Source organism: Sardina pilchardus, chromosome 24 (genome assembly GCF_963854185.1).
Source record: "Sardina pilchardus chromosome 24, fSarPil1.1, whole genome shotgun sequence".
In the NCBI taxonomy this organism is placed as follows: Eukaryota; Metazoa; Chordata; class Actinopteri; order Clupeiformes; family Clupeidae; genus Sardina; species Sardina pilchardus.
The window spans coordinates 23,387,466-23,411,040 of NC_085017.1; the positions used below are offsets into that span (position 1 = coordinate 23,387,466).

The window sequence follows — 23,575 nt, forward strand, 5'->3', positions numbered from 1 at the left end:
TATACATGTTCAGAGACACATGCTTAATTATTTGATTGACAGGACATTATATTCAAGTGCATGCGACGTGCTTGAAATTCAACCGGGAAATAATTAAGTACATGTAAATCTACAAAATAGTTGTTATGGTCTATTTTTGTCAGTATGGGGTGCTTTGAATGAAGGAAACACATAATTTTGTCCTCAGACTAGACAAATCAAGTGTCATATTTGTAAAAAAATAACTATCATTGTAAAAATGCTGTGGCGGAATCCCAGAAATTCTAAAAATTAAACATCTCATGCACACATGCGCATTGGCAACTGTGTTACGATATAAGTTCTTGGCGCCGGCGCGAGCTTGGATACATTCATTCTGCAGAACTCCCGGGTAAGAGACTGGCTTATGTCCTGGCTTGGCATAGTTTATAAGCAGTCTTTATATTTGTTATGTGTGACCTGCCATCATTGATCAGTTATTACTTAGCTATCCATTTTAATGCATTTGTAGTGCACACATATCTGACGTCTAAATAATTTGGAACATATAATCAAGACTGGTAGCAAAATGGCTAGCTAGCATTGAGATTGGTAATTTCAGATGGTGTGATAAACTTCTCGTTTACGAAAACATCGATAGCTCTAGGTCCATAACAGACCAATTCGCACTTTCCCGTGTGTATTTGGAGAACTTGGAAGATTATTGCATGGACTTGGCGCTTTAACTTGGCACAATTACGCTAATCTTTTGGAGGGAGAAGTCCGCATGTGTAATAACTACATCTAGAGAGTTATGTTCATAACATGTTTCATATCAAGCAATGCCATTAATCACTCAGAATGAGTGTTTTATAATATTTATGCAGCGGAGAGACAATAATACCTACATATTACATTTGCATTTCTATGTCGTCGATCGAGCTAATCTTTACTTACAGTTCGACTTCCAGTGACCGCTCTTGGAAAATTGGCGCGTGTGTGGATTCTTTAGCAAAAAAAAAAAAAGGGGATCGAAGCTTTGCAGATTGCTACATGCACCAAAGTATGGATAGTTTAAGTGTGCAAAGTAAACTGTTTGGATATCGACGGTTTTTTTTCGCCGTCTAATTGTCGAATGTGTATACATTCGTCATTTGTACAGTACGCTCGTGGAACAGGAAACTAGCTAAATGTCCCCATTGTTGAAAGCGAAGGTGGACAAGAAAAGCACATCGCTTTATGTTTAAGTTAGCAGTACAATGACTGCATTCTCCTGCTTGTTTTTTCCAGGAACCTCAAACTCGGCAACCTTAATTATTTTTAAGCAGAAATGACAAGACGAAGGTAAGGTTGATTGCTGGGTTGGCATGTTAAAGTTTACGTTAGCTGTCTAAAAGTTGCAGGCCTGACGTGTCTGATCTGACGCCTCATGTGGTAGTCCAATTAAATATAATATCCTGTTCTGTGTTACAGTGGTCGCCTCCAATCCAAATCCGAAAGTGTAACGCCACAGTCCAGGAAAATGACCAGAACGAGAAGAGAGGTTTGTAACCATTCTGGCGTTGAAAATGTAGGCTATGCAATTTTGGTGTGCCATCATTTTTTTTACAATGGGATTGACTAAAATGTGCTCATTTTACAGCAGAGTTACAAAAAGAAAACATCAAAGAGACAAAGTGGTGATGTGCAGGTAAGGATTTCCAAAATCTTCATGTTGATAACTGATTAATATTTGAGCCAATACTCCTGGGCAGCCATTTTGAACTCTCGACCACTGCCCAATGTTGTGACCCATGAGTATTTGTTATGACTAGAATTTGCTTACCATCATGTATGCATGATATGATTGGGCTGCAATGTAGCCCTGTTGCCTGCCACAAATGTTATGTTTATGTTAAGTACACCATTGCTATGTGGCATGACCCAAAGACCTAAATTGTTTAAACCTGTGTTCCCCGCAAACTGTATAATTCTCCCCCCCAAACTGTATAAATCCCCCCCCATTTGAGTCACTGAGGGGGGGGGGAATTCCCCCCCGTTATGAAAAATGAAATTCAGGCCCTGCAAAGTGCATATGTAAATTGCTCCCATTGGACCTTTATGTATTTATAATTGTCACCCATTTCAGAATCAACGGGCTGAAGAAGAATCCTGCAGTGATACCCCAATGGTCGGGATTGAAACCTTAAATGAAATTGTGCTACCTTCACCTCTTCCTACGCTTAGGTTGGTCCATCGAACTACTTCATACTCATGGCTATGCAATGTGTGAGCAGTGTGCAATTTGAAGTAAAGTTGTGTGTGTGTGTGTGTGTGTGTGTGTGTACTGTGTATATGTATTTTTGTATGTGCCAAACAGATATGCATGTAGTTAAAACCTCTCTCTCTTTTCAGCTGGGGCTGTTCAGAAGATGTGTGGGTGAAGATGTTGAGTAAAGACCTGAAGTACCAGCACAACAAGAGTCTCACTGAGCGCCACCCCAGTATACTGCCCAAGATGAGGGCCGTCCTGCTTGACTGGCTTATGGAGGTTTGTACTGTAGGCAGAGGAAGTGGAAAACTATTCGCCACATACCACAGTCACAAGCCACGAGCACTGGAGGGGGAAACTGTCATATCAGTCAGAAATCTTTACGATCGATATCATACCAATTTGATTAAAGTCATGATTGGTCAGACATTTTGAGTAGCACCATTAACAATTGACATTAACTCAAGGTGCTTTACAGAGCTCAGCCTTTTCCTGGTTATGTAAATCTTGGAGTACAGTTACTGTTCTGAGTGGGAGTACAACATTCTGGGCAGGTTCCTGACATCTGAATGAAGCTGGAGAACTAGCACTCTTTTTGGGGAAACTCTGACTTTAAGATGGTAGTTTGGAGCACGTCTAGGTAGCGCTATTGGTATGGTATTAACTGCTCTCTATCTTCCTAAATGTCCAGGTTTCCGAAGCGTATATGCTCCATCGACAGACCTTCTACCTGGCACAGGACTTCTTTGATCGGTATATGCTGACCCAGGAGGGAGTTGACAAGAATCGCCTCCAGCTCACAGGCATAACTGCCCTCTTCATTGCCTGTAAAATGGAGGTAGGCATACAGAGAAAAGAGATGGATAGATAGATAAATAAATGCTCTAATGTAACCTTTGCTCAGGTGGTTACGGTTTGAAATGGGAGTGGTGCTATTGCCAATGTGCTGTCAGTGTGATGTGCCACAACTAGTAATTTAATTGCTTACCCTTGCAATTCCTGTTCCTCTTTACTTGTGTGCAAGGCTCACACAACTGCAGAAAGATCTATAGAACAAGCATAGTTTATACTCATATTAAATAGTTCCAGACTTAATTAAGCAGAGTTTCTCAGTAGCTACTGTGTACCAATGGACATGTTGCTCAGTTTTGCCCATTAGCATTGAAGGTCCATGACCGCAATAACATTGGAGGTCTACTTGCATGTGCACAGACGTGCACACACACACCATTGTTTGATATGGAACTCTTTGGAAATTTCAGGAAATTAATCCGCCGAAGCTTCTGGACTTGGCCTACGTCACAGATGGGGCTTGTTTTGAGGAGGAAATCCTTCATATGGAGCTCATTATGTTGAAGGTAAGTTTCTTTCATCAAACAACCCCCAATGCTATAAGCTCTGCAGGTCAAGTAATATTGACACTTTTAGTCTTGAAGTTCTTGATGGCCTGTGACTGGTTTTTCATTGTATATGCCCTTGAACTTCAGATTGTTGTTCTTTTAAAACCACATGACCGTTTCTTTCTTGATGCACTCCTTCCTGATTCTGTTTAAATTGGATCACTTATGTGCATGTCTGTGTCTTTGTATGCATTTTAAACTTTGCGTGGGGATCTCTCCTTAAACCAGGCCTTAAACTGGGACCTATGTCCTGAAACGGTGATCTCCTGGATGAAGCTCTATCTCCAGATGGCATCTCTGTATGACCAAACCAACCTCCTCGTTCCGCAGTTCTCCACGGAGACGTACTTAAGGGTCACACAGGTAGAGAACACGGCCACGTTTGTTTTGCGTTAAAAGCATGCTGCATGGCTCTGAATCCCAGGCCTAGCTATGTAGAGAGCAGTTAAAAAAATGTGTAAGAATTGGAACCTTTTGGTGAACTAAAACCAGTCGTGCCTTATCCTCCTGAGCACCTAGTTTTCCCACTTCAGCCATCCAACTCGGCAGTACTGTACATGTCGAGCTATACATTATTTGTCTTGTTAAAAATATACTTTCCTTCCTTAAAACTTGAGTCAAAAACGTGTGTGTTTCTAAGCTGGGTAGTAATAATTTTCTATTCTTTCCTTCCTCAACTTGAGTCAAAAACGTGTGTGTTTCTAAGCTGGGTAGTAATCATCATTTTCTGTTCCTCAGCTCTTGGACTTGTGCATCCTTGATGTGAATGCTCTGGACTTCTCGTACGGACTGATTGCTGCTGCTGCTCTGTGTCACTTTACTCCTGTGGAGGTTGTCCAGAGGGTTTCTGGTAAGGACCCTAATTATGCCTGTGGTCTCATAAGAAAATGCCAGTTGTAGTTATTGCATAAGGTCTTAGAGGTATATGTCTACACACTTGACGTGATGTTTCTCCACCTTAACCTATGCACATTTTTTTAAAATGCTGCGAAGTAGTTTAAGAGTCTAGCATGGAGTAAATCTATTTACATTACTCTTGTAGAGTGGATTCCAGCTGGCCTGTATTACTAGTGCAGCAACTTGTGCTTACAGATGTGGTAGAGGTTCTTGTGGTGTGTGTGCACATGCACATTCATGCATGCGCAGGCTGTGTGCGTTCTCAGAATCAAACTCTGCGAGTGTGTCCGACATGGATCTTGGGTTCTCACGGTCTTGGAAGTCATGGGGGGGGGATCTATATTTTGATTGAGCAAAAATATAAAGTATTTGCTTGTAATTAGTAGGCACATGATAAAACTCGAATTGGCAAAGCAAGCGCCGCACACAAATTCAGACGGAAGTCAACAGAAGTTGCCCAAGTTGTGTGTGTAATGCTGGGTTTAATTGAAGTACCACTTCATGTTCAGGCCTCACCTGGGAGAAGCTGCTGCCGTGTGTGGATTGGATGGCCCCGTTTGTGGAGACGTTGGTTGGATACGCAAATGTCCCACTGAAACAGTTTGTGACGGTTCCAGAGGACGACTGGCATAACATCCAGATACACGGCAACTACCTGAACAAGCTGGTGAGTCTAAATTTCAGCGATAAGCATTTGGGCTGAGCCTTCATTGAAAACAAGGGTGAGCATGTATTCCAGGATGGGCTGTATATTTCAAGAGTGTGTAAATTCTTTGCCTTGATTGTAAAGCCGTTTTGGTCAACCCATTTTTAAATGTGCTATAAAAACTAAGTGACTTGGCTGGAAAACAACTTTCAACTTCTGCAGTTCCATGTCCCGCACTCTCCATATGCATCATAGCAGCTATAGCTACAGTATACGTGTCTGTGTGTGTGTCTGTGTGTGTGTCTGTGTGTGTGTCTGTGTGTGTGTCTGTGTGTGTGTCTGTGTCTGTCTGTGTCTGTCTGTCTGTGTCTGTCTGTGTCTGTCTGTGTCTGTCTGTGTCTGTCTGTGTCTGTCTGTGTCTGTCTGTGTCTGTCTGTGTCTGTCTGTGTCTGTCTGTGTCTGTCCTCTGTCTTGGATGGTGACTGAGTGCTCTCTGTGATGTGTGTTTTCAGGATGAGGCCCAGCAAAGACAATTTGAGAGCTCGTTTGTTCCCCTCACCCCACCCAGCAGCTCCGAGAGACCCGCCTTGTCATCTTGAGACCAGACACATGCCGTGCCTGCTGGGAAATGCAGTTCTTCTGTGACCAAAATGGGAGTTCTTTCCCCAAAAATTCTGGAACCACTTGTTTGGGAAAGACCTAAAAAAAATGTAGTTTTGTAAAAGATTGCTTAATTCCATATGGAAATCAGTTGTATTATTATTTTATGATTGTGTGTGTGTGTGGTGTATATATAAATTCATCTTTGTTTTCTTGGGATGGAAAACTGATGCATTACGTGAAACAAGTGTTTTCTATCTTGTAGAGCTCAAATATTTGAGCGAAAATGCCATTATTTATTGTGACTCATCCCTTATTAGTTCCAGTATGTGGTTTCGGCACTAGCTGGCTGTCTTAAGTGATTTTGTTTTGTTCTGTACATCACGAGAAGTTATTTTTGTACATATTGTATGAAACAGTGTAAATGTTGGATAGTCATGAACTATATTGAAGTGCAAATAGCAATTAATTTAATTTTGTTTGAAAAATCCACCAGTCTCCAGCTCTGGGAAAACTTCAATTTGTAATGTGTAAATATGTAAAAATGTTCATAGAATTGTGGACTTGATTGCTGTATTTATATATATAAAAATGTTTATTCTCATGCCCAAATGAGAAATAAAAAAAAAATGGTGCTAATGTACAAGACACAGGTGTGGTTTTTCTGGAGCTAGAAATAGAGCTTGGCCATAGCCTGTAGGAATCTCTTCTTTCTCTTCTGCGCGGCGAGCTGCAGCACGTCCTCGGGGTTACTGGCATTGAGCTCAGACTGACCAATCGCTTTGATCTGTCGGAAACACACACACACACACACACACACACACACACACACACACACAGCCCTTATTGATCTGTATAAATGCAAACAAGAAAGTATCGGCTCTGTTATTGCCTGAATCTAAATGTACTGAATAGTTTCACTTCAAGGCCAGAACACTGATACAAATTCATGTCTTCACTGAACTTTCTAATGTAAATTAGAGGTTATAACAGCACAGAAAAGTTCACGCCTGCCTTGGCTGTGATTTGCTTACAAATATTTGTAAAGGGTGTTACCTGCATTGTTCATGTTAACAGTCCAGAAAACATACTTTTCCAGAGTTTAAAACAAATGAGTTGGTGACCAGTTCATTTTAAAATATATATACAGAGAGAGAGAACGAGGTCAACTAAAGGTTACGGAGCTTCATGTTTAACAGAATATGGGAGCCATCAAAACCACAGGATTGCAATTTGAGGGCACATGGTGGTAAATACAAGTGTGTGAAACTGGGTACTGGGAGAGCTCACTCTCACTAAACACCATGGACTATGTGAGTCATTCGGCAGACGGAGACACTACATCACATGGAAAAACTTAAGATATAAAAAGAAGAGGTGTACTTACAGCTACTTGTCTTTTGTCTGACTCACCCCTCTTATGGTGGATATCTATGCAGTCTGGTTAAGGAGAAATACATTCTTTTGCTCTTGTTGTTGTTCCCATACAGTCTCTTCATCAGGAAGCTTTCTATGAATATTTTTTAGCCACACTGAGACTTGTTAGATCAACAAATGACCATCAATCAAAAGCCAACCAAATTTCCTTCAGTTCAAACAAGGATTGCTCAGTGGGCAATCAGAGCTGAGACTTGTGGATCCAATTACAACTACTACATTCAATCCATACCTGTACAGTACCTTTATAGATCCATACCTCCCTATATTAGGAGAACAGGGAATAAAATGGCCCCGGCGTCCCGCCCATTCAAAATGGCTGCAACATTATTCAGCAATTTCTCACTTTCATAGGACAGCTAATTGTCATTCAATGCTGGAAAGGTCACAGACACAAGTTACTGTAGTTACTTGAGAACTTAACATCAACACTTGCAGAGACTTGGGGCAGGAAGTTTGCATTTTGTTTCAGGGGGATCAAAGCCTCAGTTTGAACTCGTCAGTTTCATCTGTCTTCATTACCCTCAACCTTTGGTCCTGAGTGGTCTACTTAGCTGGGCTAAATTGGATTTTGCTGCAAAACTATGCCTCTGAGCAGAAGGATACGTGTGAGATACTCCAGAATGGTCACGTCCCAGATGTAGTCGTAGTAGGAGTCCATTCCGTCATGACTGTGAACGACATGGGGAGGAAAACGGAGTTGAGAGCACACTGTCAAAGAAGAAGTGTGTGAAGTGAAGTGTGACACTAGAGTGACACTTGAGGAGTCACACAGAAACTCATTTGAATGCTAGAGACCAAAAAGCAAGACACACTTTAAAAGACTGAAACATAAGGCCCAGTAAATTAGAGGGGAGAGTTCCCACTCCCATTTGATTGACTGCTAACCCTTAACCCCAGCTTTAAGTGATGGTATCTCCTGTGTATTAGCCGCATTGTGTATAAAGCCATAGGACAGTGTTTTATGCATGTTAAAAGAAACAAAACCATATTAATGCTATATTAACTGCTCCCATATATTAACCTCATAGCTGAAGGAATTTTGCAAAATCAAATGTATAAGCAGCGGCTAATAGTTGGGAAATGACTGTATGTAAGTGGCAGTGTATGAAGGTGAGAGGGTCTGTACCCGCTCTGCTCCTGCAGTGCTTTAAACGCCGTCATGTAGTCGACCTCCCTCAGGAACTGGCACAGAACAGCCACCTGGAGACAGGAGAGACGAGAGGGGGAATAATTCAAACACAGGAAGAGGAGCACAAACAGAAGCTTAACAAACTAAGCAATAGCATTAGAAACTGAATATTTATTTATGAATTCTGTATTTAAAAGTTCCCGACAGGGGAAAAAGGAGGAATGTGGTGTATGAGCTTGCCTGAGTGTGGCAGTTTAACAGCGAGCAACACTTGATCATTCTCTTCAGGACCTGCAAACAAACATGCACATAAATGAGAAAGTCACATCAACATTTGTCAGAATGGGAACAGATAACCTAGACCCCACTAGGACGCACAGAAATACTAATTTGATTTGCTTTGTGTGGTCAATTCCACCTGTAAATGCAACAGCTGTTTGGCATTTTTCATTCAATATATAACGGAACCCTTGAGCTCTGCTTGTGTGACGCGTACCTGATCAGTGTAGACGTCAGGAGGAACGGCCTTCGTGAAGAAATCTGAAGACACGGCCCCCGCCTGCAGGTAGTAATGCATGGCAGCTGAATATTGGCCTGTAACTACAGAAAGAAAGCAAATATGACCCAACTACTCAATCAGTGAGGCAGCCGGCATATTACTCTTTCTTAGTTTCCAATGACTACTTAACAGGAACTTTATTCAGTAAGACGTGTGAGGTGTGAGCAATTTAGTTTGGTCAAATGTACAAATGAATCTATGTGTATGCGTGTGTGTTTGTTGGTGTGCGTGTGTGTGTGTGTGCGTGTGTGTGTGTGTGATCTTGAGGTGCTCCAGAACTTGCCGAAGTAGATATCTGCCTGTGTGATGAGCCAAGATTGGTTGTTGGGGTTGAGGGTCAGAGCATAGGTCACCAGCTCCTTAACAGTCACAGCCACCGCCTCCACGTCAACTGCCTGCATACTGTTGCCACACACACACACACGCACACAAACACACACACACATACATTCATTGCACCGTCCTCTTCTTCAAATCTGACATGACCATCACTGCCCTAACCTGCAGTTTTGCATGCAGTTCCATCACACTGATCGCCACACTATTACATCTGTCAGATGGTTATGCGCCGTGAGTCTAAAATCAATATCATAATCTAGGCTTTCACTACATTGATTTATTCTAAATGCGCTATGTTCTTACACAACAATATGGGCTGAGGGCTATTTTGGGAGCACAAAGAACTCATACATATAATCACCATTTTCTTTCTAGCTTGTGTCTGTACCAGAAGTTTTGAGATTGAAATACGCATTATTTAATTTAACTTGCCCCGGTCTGTGTTTCCTAACCATGCTGAAACTCATACATACAGTACATCAATAAACCCTTCTCCTCCGTATTGTGTGTGTGTCTGCAGTAACAGAAGTGTCAAGTTTGTGGTGGTGTGTGTTATGTAAACTGTTTGCTAACAGTGCTGGTGGACTGGTGTGTGTACAGACGGCCGGACCATATGACTCACTTAGCCAGTGTGGACGGCCAGATGGACAGATGCTCAGCTGTCACCTCATTAACAATATCGTCCTGGGGGGTACCGAGAGAGAGAGGGAGACAGAGAGAGGGGGAGAGAGGAGAGAAGAGAGAGAGAAAGAGAGAGAGGAGGGGTACGGGCGGCGGAGGAGGGGTAGAGAAAAGCAGGGGGGGCAAGTGGAGTGTGACAGACAAAGATGGGAGGGAGTGAGGGAGGAAGCGAGAGAGAGAGAGTGAGAGAGAGAGGGGGGGGAGAGAGAGAGACAGACAGACAGACAGAGAGGAAGAGAGCAAAGTCAGTCAACTGAACTGTCCAAAAACTATTCTGCTTAGTCACAGCAGGAATGCAAATTTTGGCAAAATATTTACGACCGCTTACCAACTGTCACTAGTTCATGATTAACTGCGTCCTCATAAGCCAAACAATCAAGATCCACATTAAAGAATAAAAATACCACATCTATGGTAGTAGATAAATAAAGCTGTTTTGAGGGTAAACAAATAATAAATCAAGAGCCTAAAGTATCCTAGGAGTAAATATTCCCTCATGTCACTGGTCAGAGCTCATTCCAGCTCATATCTTACAACTCAAATCATGGACAAAATAAAATGACTGCCCTAACTTTGCCTGGTTTGCAGAGAGTGTATATATTTGGTGCTAACTTGTCTGAAGTCTCTGAAACTTGGATCGCGCCATCCGGTCATTGGCAATGTTCCAAATCAGAGCTCCACTGAACAGCACTGATGTCGTCAGTCAACCACGGATAATATTAAATCTAATTAGTCTACAGTCTTAGTATCACAACTCTGTGAACGCAAGTTAACTGATGTTTACCCCTTTCAAGCATTTATATGGCATTTATTCTATTTCACGTTTTTTCCACAAAAAAACAGATACACATACACACAGACATACAGAGACGCACACAGACGCACACACACCCACACACCCACACCCACACTTACCCGGACTAGGCTGTGCAGTCTCACAAACAGCGAGATGAGGGTGGTCAGGACTAAGGGTTCCTGGTGGGATCAAATCAAGTCATCTGTTGAATTAGGCTTGTCATATCACATAATACAATTAGAGGGATTAACATGACTAAAACCACATTACAACTCAATTAAACTTTTAGACACTAAATCTCACATATCCATTAATCTTTTTTTTTTTTTTTTTTAAATCAGAGCAGACATTTGTGGCGAAACATATATGAGTAGAGACCAAAATGTTTGGACTACCTTTACACATTTTGGTCATAAGTATCGGTAGGCATATACTGCACTATGGCTTTAATTTGAAGTTTATTTAGGCTCATTTAGAGTTTCTTCAGGCTATTTATGGCTTGAGATTATTTTACTCAATTCATATTGTTATAGTTCATTTACAACATTATGGCCTTTATCTAGAGTTAATTCACTGTTTGTTGTCTGTCGGAGAGGAATAATGATGGTCACTCACCCTCAGCTTCTTGATGAAGGTGATGAATCTATTCCTGAATAAACCACAGCAGATGCCAAGAATTAGAAAGAGAAACAATCTAATCTGGTTTGAAACACTTCAAAACGTATTTAAAAGACATTGTATCAGACACTCACTGTGCCTACAGGGTGCCACTAACTCCTCCTGGGTTTAACTAGACAGGATATGTTATGGTTATTGTCATGGGAACTGGAAGACTCTTTTGTCCATCGATTATGGAGATCAATTGCCCTCTCCCTTAACAAGATGCCCATAGCAAACATTTATGTGCCACGAGTCATAAAGCCAACATACAGTATATGCCCCCATGGTATCATTACTGTGAGCATGTTGCCCAGTATTCGGTTTTTAAGTGATGATGTGATAATGGGATAATAAATCTCTTTCTGGGACCAACGGCTTTCAGACTCACATATTTTTCTCCATAGACAGTGAAATAAACATGATTTTTTTCTATTCTGAGTAGCTGAGTAGAAAATTGTCATCTTACTACTGACTTGATGACAAAGTTTACAGTACAAGTTGCATAAACCACCTGGCTGCGCTAGTAAACGTCTTTCCACGAAAAAAGCTTTTGGGCCCATGACGTCGGATTTAAGAACCTACAAATTGGGGCATCTCCGTGCTATACGCTGACGGGGCGTCCAGAGGGGTCCTCACCCCACCCCTGCATCTTCTGGGATCCGACCCAGGTGAGCTGCTCCCTGGGAGCGAGCGCGAGCGCGAGCGTGTGCGGTCCTCACCTGGGCATGATGCCGAGCGTGTACTCGCGGTGCTTGATGAGGCTGAGGCGGCCGTCGCTGGCGCGCTTGTGCTGCGTGGACACGCTGCAGACCAGCACCACCAGCTCCCACAGCTCCTTCGCCGTGCGCCGGCTCTCCTTGGGCCCCGGCAGCTCCTTGCAGGTGGACGCCAGCAGCTGGCCCAGCTACACACACACACACACACACACACACACACACACACACACACACACACACACACACACGTGGAGAGAGAGAGGGAAGAGGGGAGATGGGAGACAGAGAAGGTGGGAGTGAAAGAGAGACAGACACAGAAAGAGTGAGCAAAAGAAAGTGAAAGAAATAAAAAACAAAAAAAAGAAAAGAAAGAAAGAGAAAAGGAATGAAAGATAGAAAGAGTGAGCAAAAGAAAGTGAAACAAATCAAAGGGAAAAAAAGAAAAGAAAGAGAGTGAGCACAAGAAATAGCAAAAGAAAAAAAAAGTTAAAGAAAGAAAGCAAAATTAAAAGAAAGAAAGAAAGAAAAAGTAGATCATCACAAAGTCTGTCGTCTATGATCAGACCGAGACTAATAAAATGCCATCAGCAAACCCTTCATGTCTCCTATGCCTGTTGCTGTGAATATCATACATATTATCAACCAGTTTAGAGCAGCTTTGGGTGCCATACGTATTATTAAGCTAAAAGCTGCTTTGAACATGGTGTAATCTTTTTAAATTCTACAGTCATGCCCATAAAGCAGGTTGGGGGAAGGGTGGGGGATGCTTAAACAAAGAAAGATGAGACAAAAAGGAGAGATATTAACAAATTAAAAAAGACAGAGCGTTATAAAGACAAAAAGGCCTAATTAAGACCCAGATTAGTGTAGATGACCATATGCCCAAACTGGCCATCCATCTCCTTAATCAGGGCCATATGCTGCTCAACTATTAAAATAGGAAAATGAATACAGGATTTATTCATCATTATCTATACAGCTTTGTGCGTGTGCGTCCGTGTGTGTGTGTGTGTGTGAGTGTGTGTGTGTGTCGTCTGTATCTTGATGCAGAGACTTTAGTACAACAGAGCTGCAGCGTGGGGTACAGGTGTGTGTGTGTGTGTGTGTGTGTGTGTGTGTGTGTGTGCTGTCTGTATCTTGATACAGAGACTTTAGTACAACAGAGCTGCAGCGTGGGGTACAGGTGTGTGTGTGTGTGTGTGTGTGTGTGTGTGTGTGTGTGTGTGTGTGTGTGTGTGTGTGTGTGTGTCGTCTGTATTTTGATGCAGAGACTTTAGCACAACAGAGCTGCAGCGTGGGGTACGTGTGTGTGTGTGTGTGTGTGTGTGTGTGTGTACCTTGATGTAGGGGTTATTCTGCACCAGTGCTGAGGGCACCTGCAGTGTGAGGTACTCGTTCTCCCTCCAGTTCAGCATGAAGGCCACGCACTCCTCCCCCACTATCTGACGCAGAGGGAGGTCTGGGAAACGGAGGCAACACAGATGCATTCAAGCTTCAGTTAACAAAGACAAAACCCCACAAATCCCATCAAACAACTCCATCAATGGTGAAGGACAACAGCCTCTTGTCAACAAACTGGGGTGATGAAGTTCAGATGACTGTAGTCCTACCTTTCTTAGTTGTTATATGAAATACCTGCTGTCACTGTATGTATGACTGTGTTTTTATGTGTGCCTTCTCACTTAAATGCATCATTCATTGTCTATTCTTTTCATCGCATAATAAAAGCGGACATACTCTTATGGTTTTACTACTGTTGTATCAAAATCCCCCATTCACAGCAATTTCATTTCCCTCCTCAGCCCACACACTGATGTCCTCCCGTGACCCATCAGATCACAGTCAAGAACATGGCCCCAGTCCAGCACTCGTCTGCCTGCGAGACAGAGCTGACAGGTATCTGGCCAATTTGGACAAACAAAGCCGATTTTATTCTAATCAGATTTGGACCACTTTCAGATGGTGTCGCAGACCGGATGCAAACCTAATCTGCTAAAATGAGACACCAGTGAAAAGGCTCAAGTCAGATATGATTTGGAATTGTTGTTTTTTTCCCCTTTAAATACTGTACCAATAATTCAAGGCATGTGCATATGCTACGATCATAACCATTTCACGGGACGACACTTGTGGATTGCACATGTGACCCAAAGCACACGCGTGTGTCATTTTCGACAATGGAGTAGTTCCATTTCCAGAAATAACCCTGACCGTGATGGATGGATCATCACACTGACCATAGAACCACCCACGAGCCATGTTTCAGACTAAACTGAGTGTGCGCATATATGCTCATGTGCGCTCAGCACACATTCTGAATAGCAGACATATTATACATAGGCAAGTGATGTGTGTTGTGGACTGTAGGCATATTGCTGGTACAACAACAGCAACAAAAAAAAAACTAAAATCTTACAACAACTAATCTTGATCTTAGAACAACTACAGTAATTTCCCGCATATAAGCCGCATTCTGTATAAGCTGCAGGACAGTGTTTTATGAGTTAAAAGAAACAAAACCATATTAACACCATATTAACTGCCCCCCTGTATTAACCTCATAGCGGAAGACGTGTGTGTGTGTGTGTGTGTGCACACGTCTTACCGTGTATCCTCATTTCCAGGTACCCCCTGACGCGGCTGACCAGGTCGGGCGTGGGCTTGTCGGTGGAGCCCTGGGCGGCGGCCGCCTCGTGCGCGCGCACCTCCAGCAGCAGCATCTCGTTCAGCATCACCTGCCGCAGCTTCGGCGAGAACTCCGTCACCAGCTCCAGGCACGCCGAGAACAGCTGCCGCGCGTGCCCAAAGTCCTGAGGGGAAGCGCCACAGGAAGGAGCGTTAAAGGGACACTTCAGCGATTAGCATTAAGCTTTGTATCTTTAGAAAACCAGTCATGTTTTTGAATGGTCGTGCATCATTCCCTCAGTTTGCCTTGAGATGGGAGAAATACGGATTTCAATGAAACCCATGAATAGGACTTCCTGCTTTCAATGATGTAAAATGATGATTTTTACATCATTGAAAGCAGGAAGTCCAACATTGAAATCCGTATTTCTCCCATCTCAAGGCAAACTGAGGGAAAGATGCACGACCATTCAAAAACATGACTGTTTTTCTAAAGATACAAAGCTTAATGCTAATCGGTGAAGTGTCTCTTTAAGAGATAGCGCCTTTTACGACAGGTTGAAAGATGTAATTGAAATGAAAACGGATACGGAAAACCTGTATTAAGCGGTAGGCTCTCGACTTTCTTTTTTCGCCTTAAAATAAAAACGTTAGCCTATTTTGCAGACTTCTCAAGATACTTTGGAAAAGAAAGTAAGCAACTAGCCATTAAAATGCGTACATTTGCATTGCCGTCTATGTCTGCTTTAATTTCAATGGCCAAAACTCCTCTGGTGCGCACTGCGGACTGTCTAAAGTGAGTGAATCATTTGAACACGGACATGTGATATGGGCCTCTCTCAAACGTACAGTAGATGTCAACAGGCAGTCCAAAAAATCGGATATAGGCAAGACATCGGAATTGTGCATCAAGGCCTGCCAGTGTAAATGCAGCCTATCTGACGGCGTACACACAGCCAAAGTGCCACTGACCTTTAAAGTGATGCAGTGGAGACCTTTAGCCATGAGGATGTAGACCAGGTCACGGGTCAGGTTGTCTTTGATGGCCAGGATCACGTTGATGTAGTCTACAGGGACCTCCCACTGGATCAAGCACAAGCACAAACAAACAAACAAACAAACAAACAAACAAACAAAGGAGCATTATAGCCGAGTGAAAGACCAATGAAAAGATTGAAAAAGCAGCAGCTAAGAACTGACCTTAATCTTTCCCTAAAGACCACATCATAGGAACAGCTGAGAGCAGAGTTCTAAATTCTAGGCCAGTACAACATTGCACCAAAGACAACTAGACCAACCAAAAAATATATACATTTGAAAAACCCTGTGTGGTTTTTTTGCACCACAACTGGGCCAAACACCATTACAATACTGTGCAGAAGTTTCAGGCATGTTTGAAGCACTGCTGTAGACTGAGCATGCTTCCAAAACGGCATTAATAGTTTTTGCTTACCAACCAAAGTGCATACAAAAGAATGTTTGAAATTTTACAGATATAGACACCCTAATGCAGAAGACAAATGCTGAAAGCCTTCATACAGTTGTTATACACTGTGATTTATAGACTTCTGGCTGTAGATTGTGCCGCTGTAAAGGCTGACTGTATTAATGGTAAATATAGCGCTTATGTAGCACTTTTATCGGTTTCTGTAAGCACCCAAAGTGCTTTACATATCATGCCTCACATTCACACACCGATGGCAGAGGCTGACATGCAAGGCACCAACCTGCTCATCGGGAGCACTGGGGTTAGGTGTCAAGGACACTTCGACAGGGTCAGGAGGAGTTGGGCTCAAACCAACAACCTTCCAGTTACTGGACGACTCCTCTACCTCCTGAGCCACTGCTGCCCCATTAAACAAGGATGGCTAGATATTAAGGACAGTGGCTTTACAGTACTAAGGGACATGGTTATCTCTGCATATAATAGCCTAGGACATGTTTCTCTCCTGTCTTTACTGATGACATGGCTATCTCTGTATAGTAATCTAGGACATGTTGGTCTCCTGTCTTTACCGATGACATGGCTATCTCTGTGTATAGTAATCTAGGACATGTTGGTCTTCTGTCTTTACTGATGACATGGCTATCTCTGTATATAGTAATCTAGGACATGTTTCTCTCCTGTCTTTACTGATGACATGTAGCCTAGAAATCTAGATGCCCCTAGCGGCAGCAAATGTAATTTGGCTGGCGGGGCAGTCTAGCAACGCTCCGTAGAGCTTAGGAGCTGAGAACTGGAAAATCAAGCGGGCCAATCACAGCGTGTATAGAGTCGGTGGGCTTAACATAATGGTGACTGACATGCGACCAGAAGTTGCGACGGTAACGCATCTGTTATTTGAAAACAAGAAGATGACTCGTTTAGCGCTATCCTATTGCGTGGAGAGGGAAGGTTACGCATCCTGCTACTTGAAAACAAGAAGATGATTCGTTTAGCGTTATCCTATTGCAGGGAGGGAATTTGAAAGACAACTGTTTATCCCACCCCTCCGATTGAGCCCTGTCTACGGTGAGTGTCCAGACCCTACATCTTGATGTGGGTCTGGCTCGTCAGGCTAGATGACATGGCTATCTCTGTATATAGTAATCTAGAACATGTTTGGTCTCCTGACCTTGCTGCTGACCCTCCAGAAGGGTCGCTCCGCCAGGCCGTGCAGCTCCATGAGGATCTGGCGGATCCGCCGCGGCTCCAGAGAGAGAACCAGCTGCTGCTCCAGCTGACCGATGCTCACGTTGGCAGACGCTGGAACAAGGAGCGCAGAGATCATGCACTCTAGTGGGTTACTGTGTTTGTGTGCTTTTACACTGTGCAAACAACAACAACAACAACAACCACCTTTGACTGAGCTACATTTTCTTGTCTAAAATACAGTGCTATATAGTGGTCTTTATTACTCAGTATTTAAAAGAGAGAAAAAAACATTGGAAGAAGACAGACTCAAACAGTTGGGATAACATAATCAATTCATCATAAGGATAGAGACCCATGATGAAATCAACACTCAACTGGTTGCTCCCAAATCACAACAACACAATGACACATGGGAATAGAAATGTCTTCTAGAACAGCTCTCCTAATTCTCAATTCGCTACTTGCACTAAAGGCTCTCAGTGCTGTCGTTTGACTTCCGGTGGAGTGTTAACTATATTGAAAAACTGCATCTTCTGCTATATTCTGACACACCGGAAATCAAATGAGCGTATTAGAGCCTTTAGTGCAATCAGCGAATTCTTTACTGACCCCATGCAGTGTGTGGACACACCTGGAGCAACGCACCTGAGTTAGAGCTGGCCGTACCTGGGATGTCATAGAAGGAGGGCAGGGGCTTGGCGCTGAGGTTGACGGTGGACGAGCGCTTCCTGAGGTGCTCGAGGAGAGCCTTCTTCTCCTCGTCCAGCAGGAGCTCCATGAAGACGCGGTGGGACGACACCATGTAGGCCAGAGGCACTTCCTCCAGGCCCTCGCACAGGTTCCTGAGGAACGCCACACACACACACACACACACACACACACACACACACACACACACACACACACACACACACACACACACACACACACACACACACACACACACACACACACACACACACACACATACATTTCAGAGAAACTAAAGCACACTTGGATAATATAAGCAGCCTTTTGCATTCAGAAGACTGAATTCTGAGACTGTGGAATAATATAGGGTGTGAAAGACACATCACATCACAGACATATAACTTTGCATGACAAAACAAACAAACAAATAACTATGAACAAAAACAACTGTCAATGAAAAACAGCAAATTACCAAAAACTACTCTGTATCTGAGAGCATGAACACCCAAGGTGTCACCTAAAAACATAGTACTTCTTACTTGAGGAAAATGCCCATATTTCTCTTGGCAGCATCAGACACGCGATCTTTCTCCAGTGACCTGCTGCACACCTGCAACCATAAAGTGATTAGCAAAAGCCATCGGGAATAAATAAAGAAACCTTCAGACAGGCAAACAATCAACACAGGACAAACAAATCAAGCTATCTAGCTATTCACTAATTCACAAATGCATACATAAATCTTTTTTTTTTCCATTGTGGATAGCTGGGTGAACAGGGCAGTATAATAGGTAACGTGTTTGACCTTTGCCCAGGCGGCGACTGACCTCTAAGAGGAAGCTGATGGTGCGTTTACTGGGCTTGAGCAGAAGCTGCTGGTAGCTCACGCTCAGCACCTGACCCTCCAGAGCGTCCCGCACCGCGTTACACACACACAGCTTATGGCACACCTCGTCCAGGGTCCGGTCCCTACACACACACACACACACGCACACACACACGCACACACACACGCACACACACGCACATACACAACAAAAATGTTAGCAGCTGCTGTTTAACTTCAATAGCACATCTAAGACCTATTATATGTAGAATATTCATTCATTCGATCACTCATCTCTACACAGACTTTGGGAGCCAAGCGGGAGAACAGAGGGTTTCTCATTCTCACCCGAGCTGCACTTTGTGTTGGAACTCAAGCAGAACTGAATGTCTGAAGCTGTTTGGCAAGCTGAGCTGAATGTTGTCCTTCATGAAGGCCTCCACCAGGGCCTACACATAGGAGAAGGGGAGAGGGGGGGTAAATAAAGAGAGATTTAAGGACGGAATTAGGCTCCATGACTCCACTAACGAAAGTCTTCAGTAAAAACAGCCAATTGGGGTGTATGGTTATGGCTACGGGTGAACAAATATCAGAGGATAACCCCGCCCGCCCGCCCAACACACACACACACACACACACACACACACACACACACACACACCTGGTGGTTGTGTGAGCGGATGAAGCTGTTGATCTGGCCGTAGGGGGTCAGCTGTGTGTCTGAGGGGTCAGAAGCCCCGGTCAGGGCTCTGCAGGCGCTCCAGTAGCCGGCCAGCCGCTTCTCGTCCAGGTGACAGTGCAGCGCCCCAGAGTCCATCTGTCACATACACGCACGCACACACACACACACACACACACACACACACACACACACACACACACACACACACACACACACACACACACACACACACACACACACACACACACACACACACACACACACACACACACACACACACACACACACACACACACACACACACACACACACACACACACACACACACACGCAGTCAGAGAAGTGGCCAAAGTGGAGCAGCGACCTTGGTGTGGCTTTTGGATAAAAGCTTCTGTTAAAGAACCAGTCAGCTTTAACTTCAACTTCAAATTCAACCAAATACACTACATCTGTATGCGAACAATGTCATTAAAGTTAACCAGTCACATCATGTTCACAGAGAGTCAAACAGGTTTCAGAGTTATACGAGTACGAATATTCAAGAGGAACTCCATCACAAGGATTCCTCATGAACCATTCAGGACAGCTGTATGTGATTAACAACAAGTTTGAACACCGAGTATACTTACACAAACATCCATAGACACAAGCTCCTGTACCTTTGCGTAGAGCTCCTTGGCTCTCCTGAAGTGCTCCCTGGACTTCTCATAGGCAGATGGGTCAGAACCGCCTTGCTGGAAGTAGATGGCCCCTAGGTCATAGTGCACCTGTACAACACACCAGAACCAGATCAAACCTCAGGCAACCGCATTTGACCAAGAAAGAACGTCTGGATCTGCATCAGTTAATAAAGTTCAATCACACAAATGTTACAAATGTTTTTTTTTTATGTCAATCTGATTTTTTAAAAAAAAAATGTACTCAAAAGTCCTACTAGGGACAAGTGTTGTGAATTAGCGTCAGCTAAAAACACTATGATGCATGCATCAGATAACTTTTCAAGCTTGTCTATGTTTTTGTATCTGTCCCTATCTAAATAAACCATAATAATAATAGTAATCCTGCCTTTAAATATAAAATGCATACAAAAAAAGTCTGGGAAATATGGGTATGTATGTATCCGGGTATGTTATTTTTTTTTAATACATATTCAATTGCATCTATATAGTGCCAGTAACAAATGAACTCATCTCAAGCTGCTTAACAGAGCCCGGAACATGAATACTCCAGATCAAGCATTAACACGAAGGTGGCCAATTTCTACACTCACAACTCCACAACAGGCATACAGCTCTAAGCCTTGCAGACAGGTCCAATTAGCACAACAGGTAAGCTCCTCACCTGGCAGTGCAGCTCGTCGGCACTGATGCACAGGCCTGCGGTGGAGGATTCTGTCTCTCCGTTGGATGTGGACGGGTCAGCAGCCAACAGGTCCAGTGTGCGGACAGTGTGGAGGTAGAAGTCCTTCTTAATGGCCAGAACCCCCTCCAGCACCATTATGGAGTCAGAGGCCTGCTCCTTCAGCTGAGGAGAGACCAGGCGTTTGGAATATCTCATACCATTCTCCACCAAACACACACATACTATACATACCATACTTTACTGCACCTGACACCTGAAACATTTCAACATATGAAATAGCTCCCCGGTTGTCACAAGTATGTGCATGTTGTAATGGCACAACTTCTCAAAACGAAGGACTTCCAAACTCACTCACCACATTCAAAATGTTTTCTGTCAACTCCTTTTCCTGCTGCACCAGATTCATCCTGAACATTAAACATCAATGGATATCAGTCAGTGGTACAACACTCTCTATTGTACAAAGATTCTTTAGAACACAAAAGGCTTGGCCCCGGCAGTGGCGCAACTGGCTGGGGCACCTGCACCGTACGCCGGCGACCCGGGTTCGATTCCCGCCCCGTGGTCCTTTCCGGATCCCACCCCGACTCTCTCTCCCACTCACTTCCTGTCATTCTCTCTACTGTCCTGTCCATTAAAGGCATAAAAAGCCCAAAAAAAAAATAAAAAAAATAAATAAAAAAAAAAGGCTTGAGAGAGGAAATGGAAAACCCACATGTTCATCTGATGGGGTCCCGGTTTCGTCTGTTTCTCAGGAAAGCTGCTTAGCACAATTGTTCGAATGGCCCTTGAAACCCACAAGAAAATGCATTATTTCCAAGTAAGGGAACATGGACGGAACACATGGTAAGAAAGCACTCGTTCTTCAATGTGAGTATAGTATCTACTACAGTAAATAAATGAATATGAGAGTAATTTCCACAGCGCACTCTGACAATACACTTTCCACAAGGCATTCTCAAACCTTTAGCCGCCATTGGCCCGTGCTTACCAGCGGTTGTATATGACGACAGCCATGGCTGTGGTGGGAGGTAGAGAGGACAGATCCAGGTCCACATGCTTGACACCGGGAGGAACTTTGCTGACACACAGGAGTTCATTGAGCAGCATGTTCAGAACAGGAATGGTCAGCCTGTAGCCCACAGAATAAGGATACAGAACCAAATAGATTTTTTTTATTTAGGATTAAGGCATGATTATGGCTTCTTCTTTAAAAAAAAACTACTAACTAAAAAACTACTAGTCTGGCTATCACTGTACTAAGCTAACTTTTTTTTAAGATTGAACATTAGTCTTGGGAGTCTGCGCTTTATGTCTACTGCACAAGAAGCGTGATCAATGCATAGTTCAAATCAAATGACAAAATGCGTTAGGATACTAGTCCTTCAACCAATCAGCCTTTGGATAAGCTAGTTTGTGATTGGACCCAGAAGATGTGGACTGGAAGCAAGAGCGATAGATGTGCAGATGTCCAGCCTGAGCTGAGGTGTAAACCAGCATGAAGGATCGCTTATTGTTAATGTATGTACAACTTTAATGTATGGAGTTGCTGATAGGAATTATGTACTTTCATTCTTTCCCCAGGTCACAATTAGTGAATACAACAACTTTGTAACTATCTGATGTATGGTGGGTTTTGCCTGAGCTGGTCAGATAAGTGATGAATCTCACCCCTTCTCCAGTACATCCAGGTCCCATTTCAGATGAGCAGACACTTTCAGGGCCAAAACCTTTAGGGTCCGGTTCCTGCGATTATCTATTGGTGGTTGCACCTGGTTTTGTTCATTCACAGATGGCTTGGAAGCTTGCTCTAAAAACTGGATAACAAGCGTCACCGGTGACGGGTCTGAAAAGATTAAACGCAAAGAGAAAAGGGGGAGACAAAGCGAAGCAGAGGTTTATTATAGAGAGACGCATTCTATGAGTATACATTGGACACGTTATCATCATGGTATGTGCACACTGACAGTGTAGATATTTTTAGCGATCAAGACCTGGGTTGGGTTTTTGTAAATGTTTCTCCAACAATTCCACGTCCAAAATGAACTCGAACCAGGAGGTCTGCGGTGGCGTGGAGGGTCTGCTGCCAGTAACCGCCTCCCGGTCCGCGGCCTCGGCACTCATCTTCTTGACGTGTTTGAGCTATCACAAACACATCGTTTTAAAAAAAAAGAGCAGTTTCTGTACATGGCACATACTGACAGACAGTGTACTTGGCAAACAACAGCTTGCTATTTGGCGATGACCACAAAGTTCATTCATTCATGATGACTTTCAATTGACTCAGACTAAAGGGAACTTACGCTCATTTTAGAGACAAACCAACAGCGGTGTTTTCCAAATTGTAGACACTACAACCAGTTACGTGCACGCACCACCTCTCAAACTGAAATGAAGAGTAGTAGTACGCTTGCAAAGTTTGCTAGCTATCTAAATAGCCACTGGTTAGCTAGCGATGCTACTCCGCTTGTTAATCAGAAATAATTTGTTGCTTACCGTTTAAATAATTTCACCGCAAGTCGATTATTGTATGTGTCCTTCTTTATTGCAGGTATAACAGATACAGTGTGTTGTTGCACAATAAACAGTTTTATTTAAGACATTGGTTATTCAACCGCACAGGTTTCTAACTTGCATCTTTCTTGCAGAAAATATTCCTCTGTATACTACTACTTCCGGGTCA

General features: G+C 43.3%; 2 protein-coding genes across 5 annotated transcripts; one reads left to right on the top strand and one right to left on the bottom strand.

Annotated features, from left to right (window-relative positions):
* The first annotated feature begins 350 nt into the window (after positions 1–350).
* On the top strand, positions 351–6,312 carry LOC134073016 (G1/S-specific cyclin-E2-like). 2 transcript variants are annotated; one of them, XM_062529946.1, is made up of 12 exons: positions 351–370; positions 1,249–1,302; positions 1,432–1,501; positions 1,601–1,648; positions 2,087–2,184; positions 2,353–2,488; positions 2,901–3,047; positions 3,472–3,567; positions 3,838–3,972; positions 4,348–4,459; positions 5,016–5,173; positions 5,665–6,312. In XM_062529946.1, the coding sequence occupies exons 2-12, from the start codon at positions 1,289–1,291 to the stop codon at positions 5,749–5,751; spliced, it is 1,101 nt and encodes a 366-aa protein (XP_062385930.1). In that variant the 5' UTR covers positions 351–370; positions 1,249–1,288; the 3' UTR covers positions 5,752–6,312. The 2 variants fall into 2 exon arrangements, with proteins under 2 accessions (XP_062385930.1, XP_062385931.1); XM_062529947.1 differs by having other exon boundaries at positions 356–370; positions 1,604–1,648.
* ints8 (integrator complex subunit 8) lies at positions 6,305–23,561 on the bottom strand. 3 transcript variants are annotated; one of them, XM_062529941.1, is made up of 28 exons: positions 23,389–23,561; positions 22,887–23,034; positions 22,564–22,738; positions 21,884–22,024; positions 21,608–21,679; positions 21,248–21,299; positions 20,872–21,054; positions 20,190–20,297; positions 19,510–19,665; positions 19,197–19,297; positions 18,850–18,991; positions 18,562–18,632; positions 17,978–18,174; positions 17,313–17,443; positions 15,670–15,780; positions 14,678–14,882; positions 13,410–13,531; positions 12,076–12,260; positions 11,312–11,345; positions 10,816–10,875; positions 9,842–9,903; positions 9,164–9,282; positions 8,818–8,921; positions 8,562–8,612; positions 8,319–8,392; positions 7,796–7,860; positions 7,140–7,183; positions 6,305–6,539 (listed from the first exon to the last, which is right to left on the bottom strand). In XM_062529941.1, exons 2-28 carry the CDS (start codon positions 23,014–23,016, stop codon positions 6,423–6,425), a joined length of 3,012 nt encoding a protein of 1,003 aa, XP_062385925.1. In that variant the 5' UTR covers positions 23,017–23,034; positions 23,389–23,561; the 3' UTR covers positions 6,305–6,422. The 3 variants fall into 3 exon arrangements, with proteins under 3 accessions (XP_062385925.1, XP_062385924.1, XP_062385923.1); XM_062529940.1 differs by lacking the exon at positions 23,389–23,561 and adding an exon at positions 23,196–23,300 and having other exon boundaries at positions 17,999–18,174; XM_062529939.1 differs by lacking the exon at positions 23,389–23,561 and adding an exon at positions 23,196–23,300.
* Between the last annotated feature and the right edge of the window lie 14 nt (positions 23,562–23,575).

Excerpts from the sequence above, each read along its gene's own strand:
- LOC134073016 (XM_062529946.1), top strand. Across the intron at positions 3,048-3,471 it reads TCATTGCCTGTAAAATGGAG|GAAATTAATCCGCCGAAGCT; the intron begins GTAGGCATACAG and ends TGGAAATTTCAG. Across the intron at positions 4,460-5,015 it reads GGTTGTCCAGAGGGTTTCTG|GCCTCACCTGGGAGAAGCTG; the intron begins GTAAGGACCCTA and ends CTTCATGTTCAG.
- ints8 (XM_062529939.1), bottom strand. Across the intron at positions 20,298-20,871 it reads CCGACGAGCTGCACTGCCAG|GTGCACTATGACCTAGGGGC; the intron begins GTGAGGAGCTTA and ends TGTGTTGTACAG. Across the intron at positions 9,283-9,841 it reads TGGCCGTCCACACTGGCTAA|TATGCAGGCAGTTGACGTGG; the intron begins GTGAGTCATATG and ends GTGTGGCAACAG.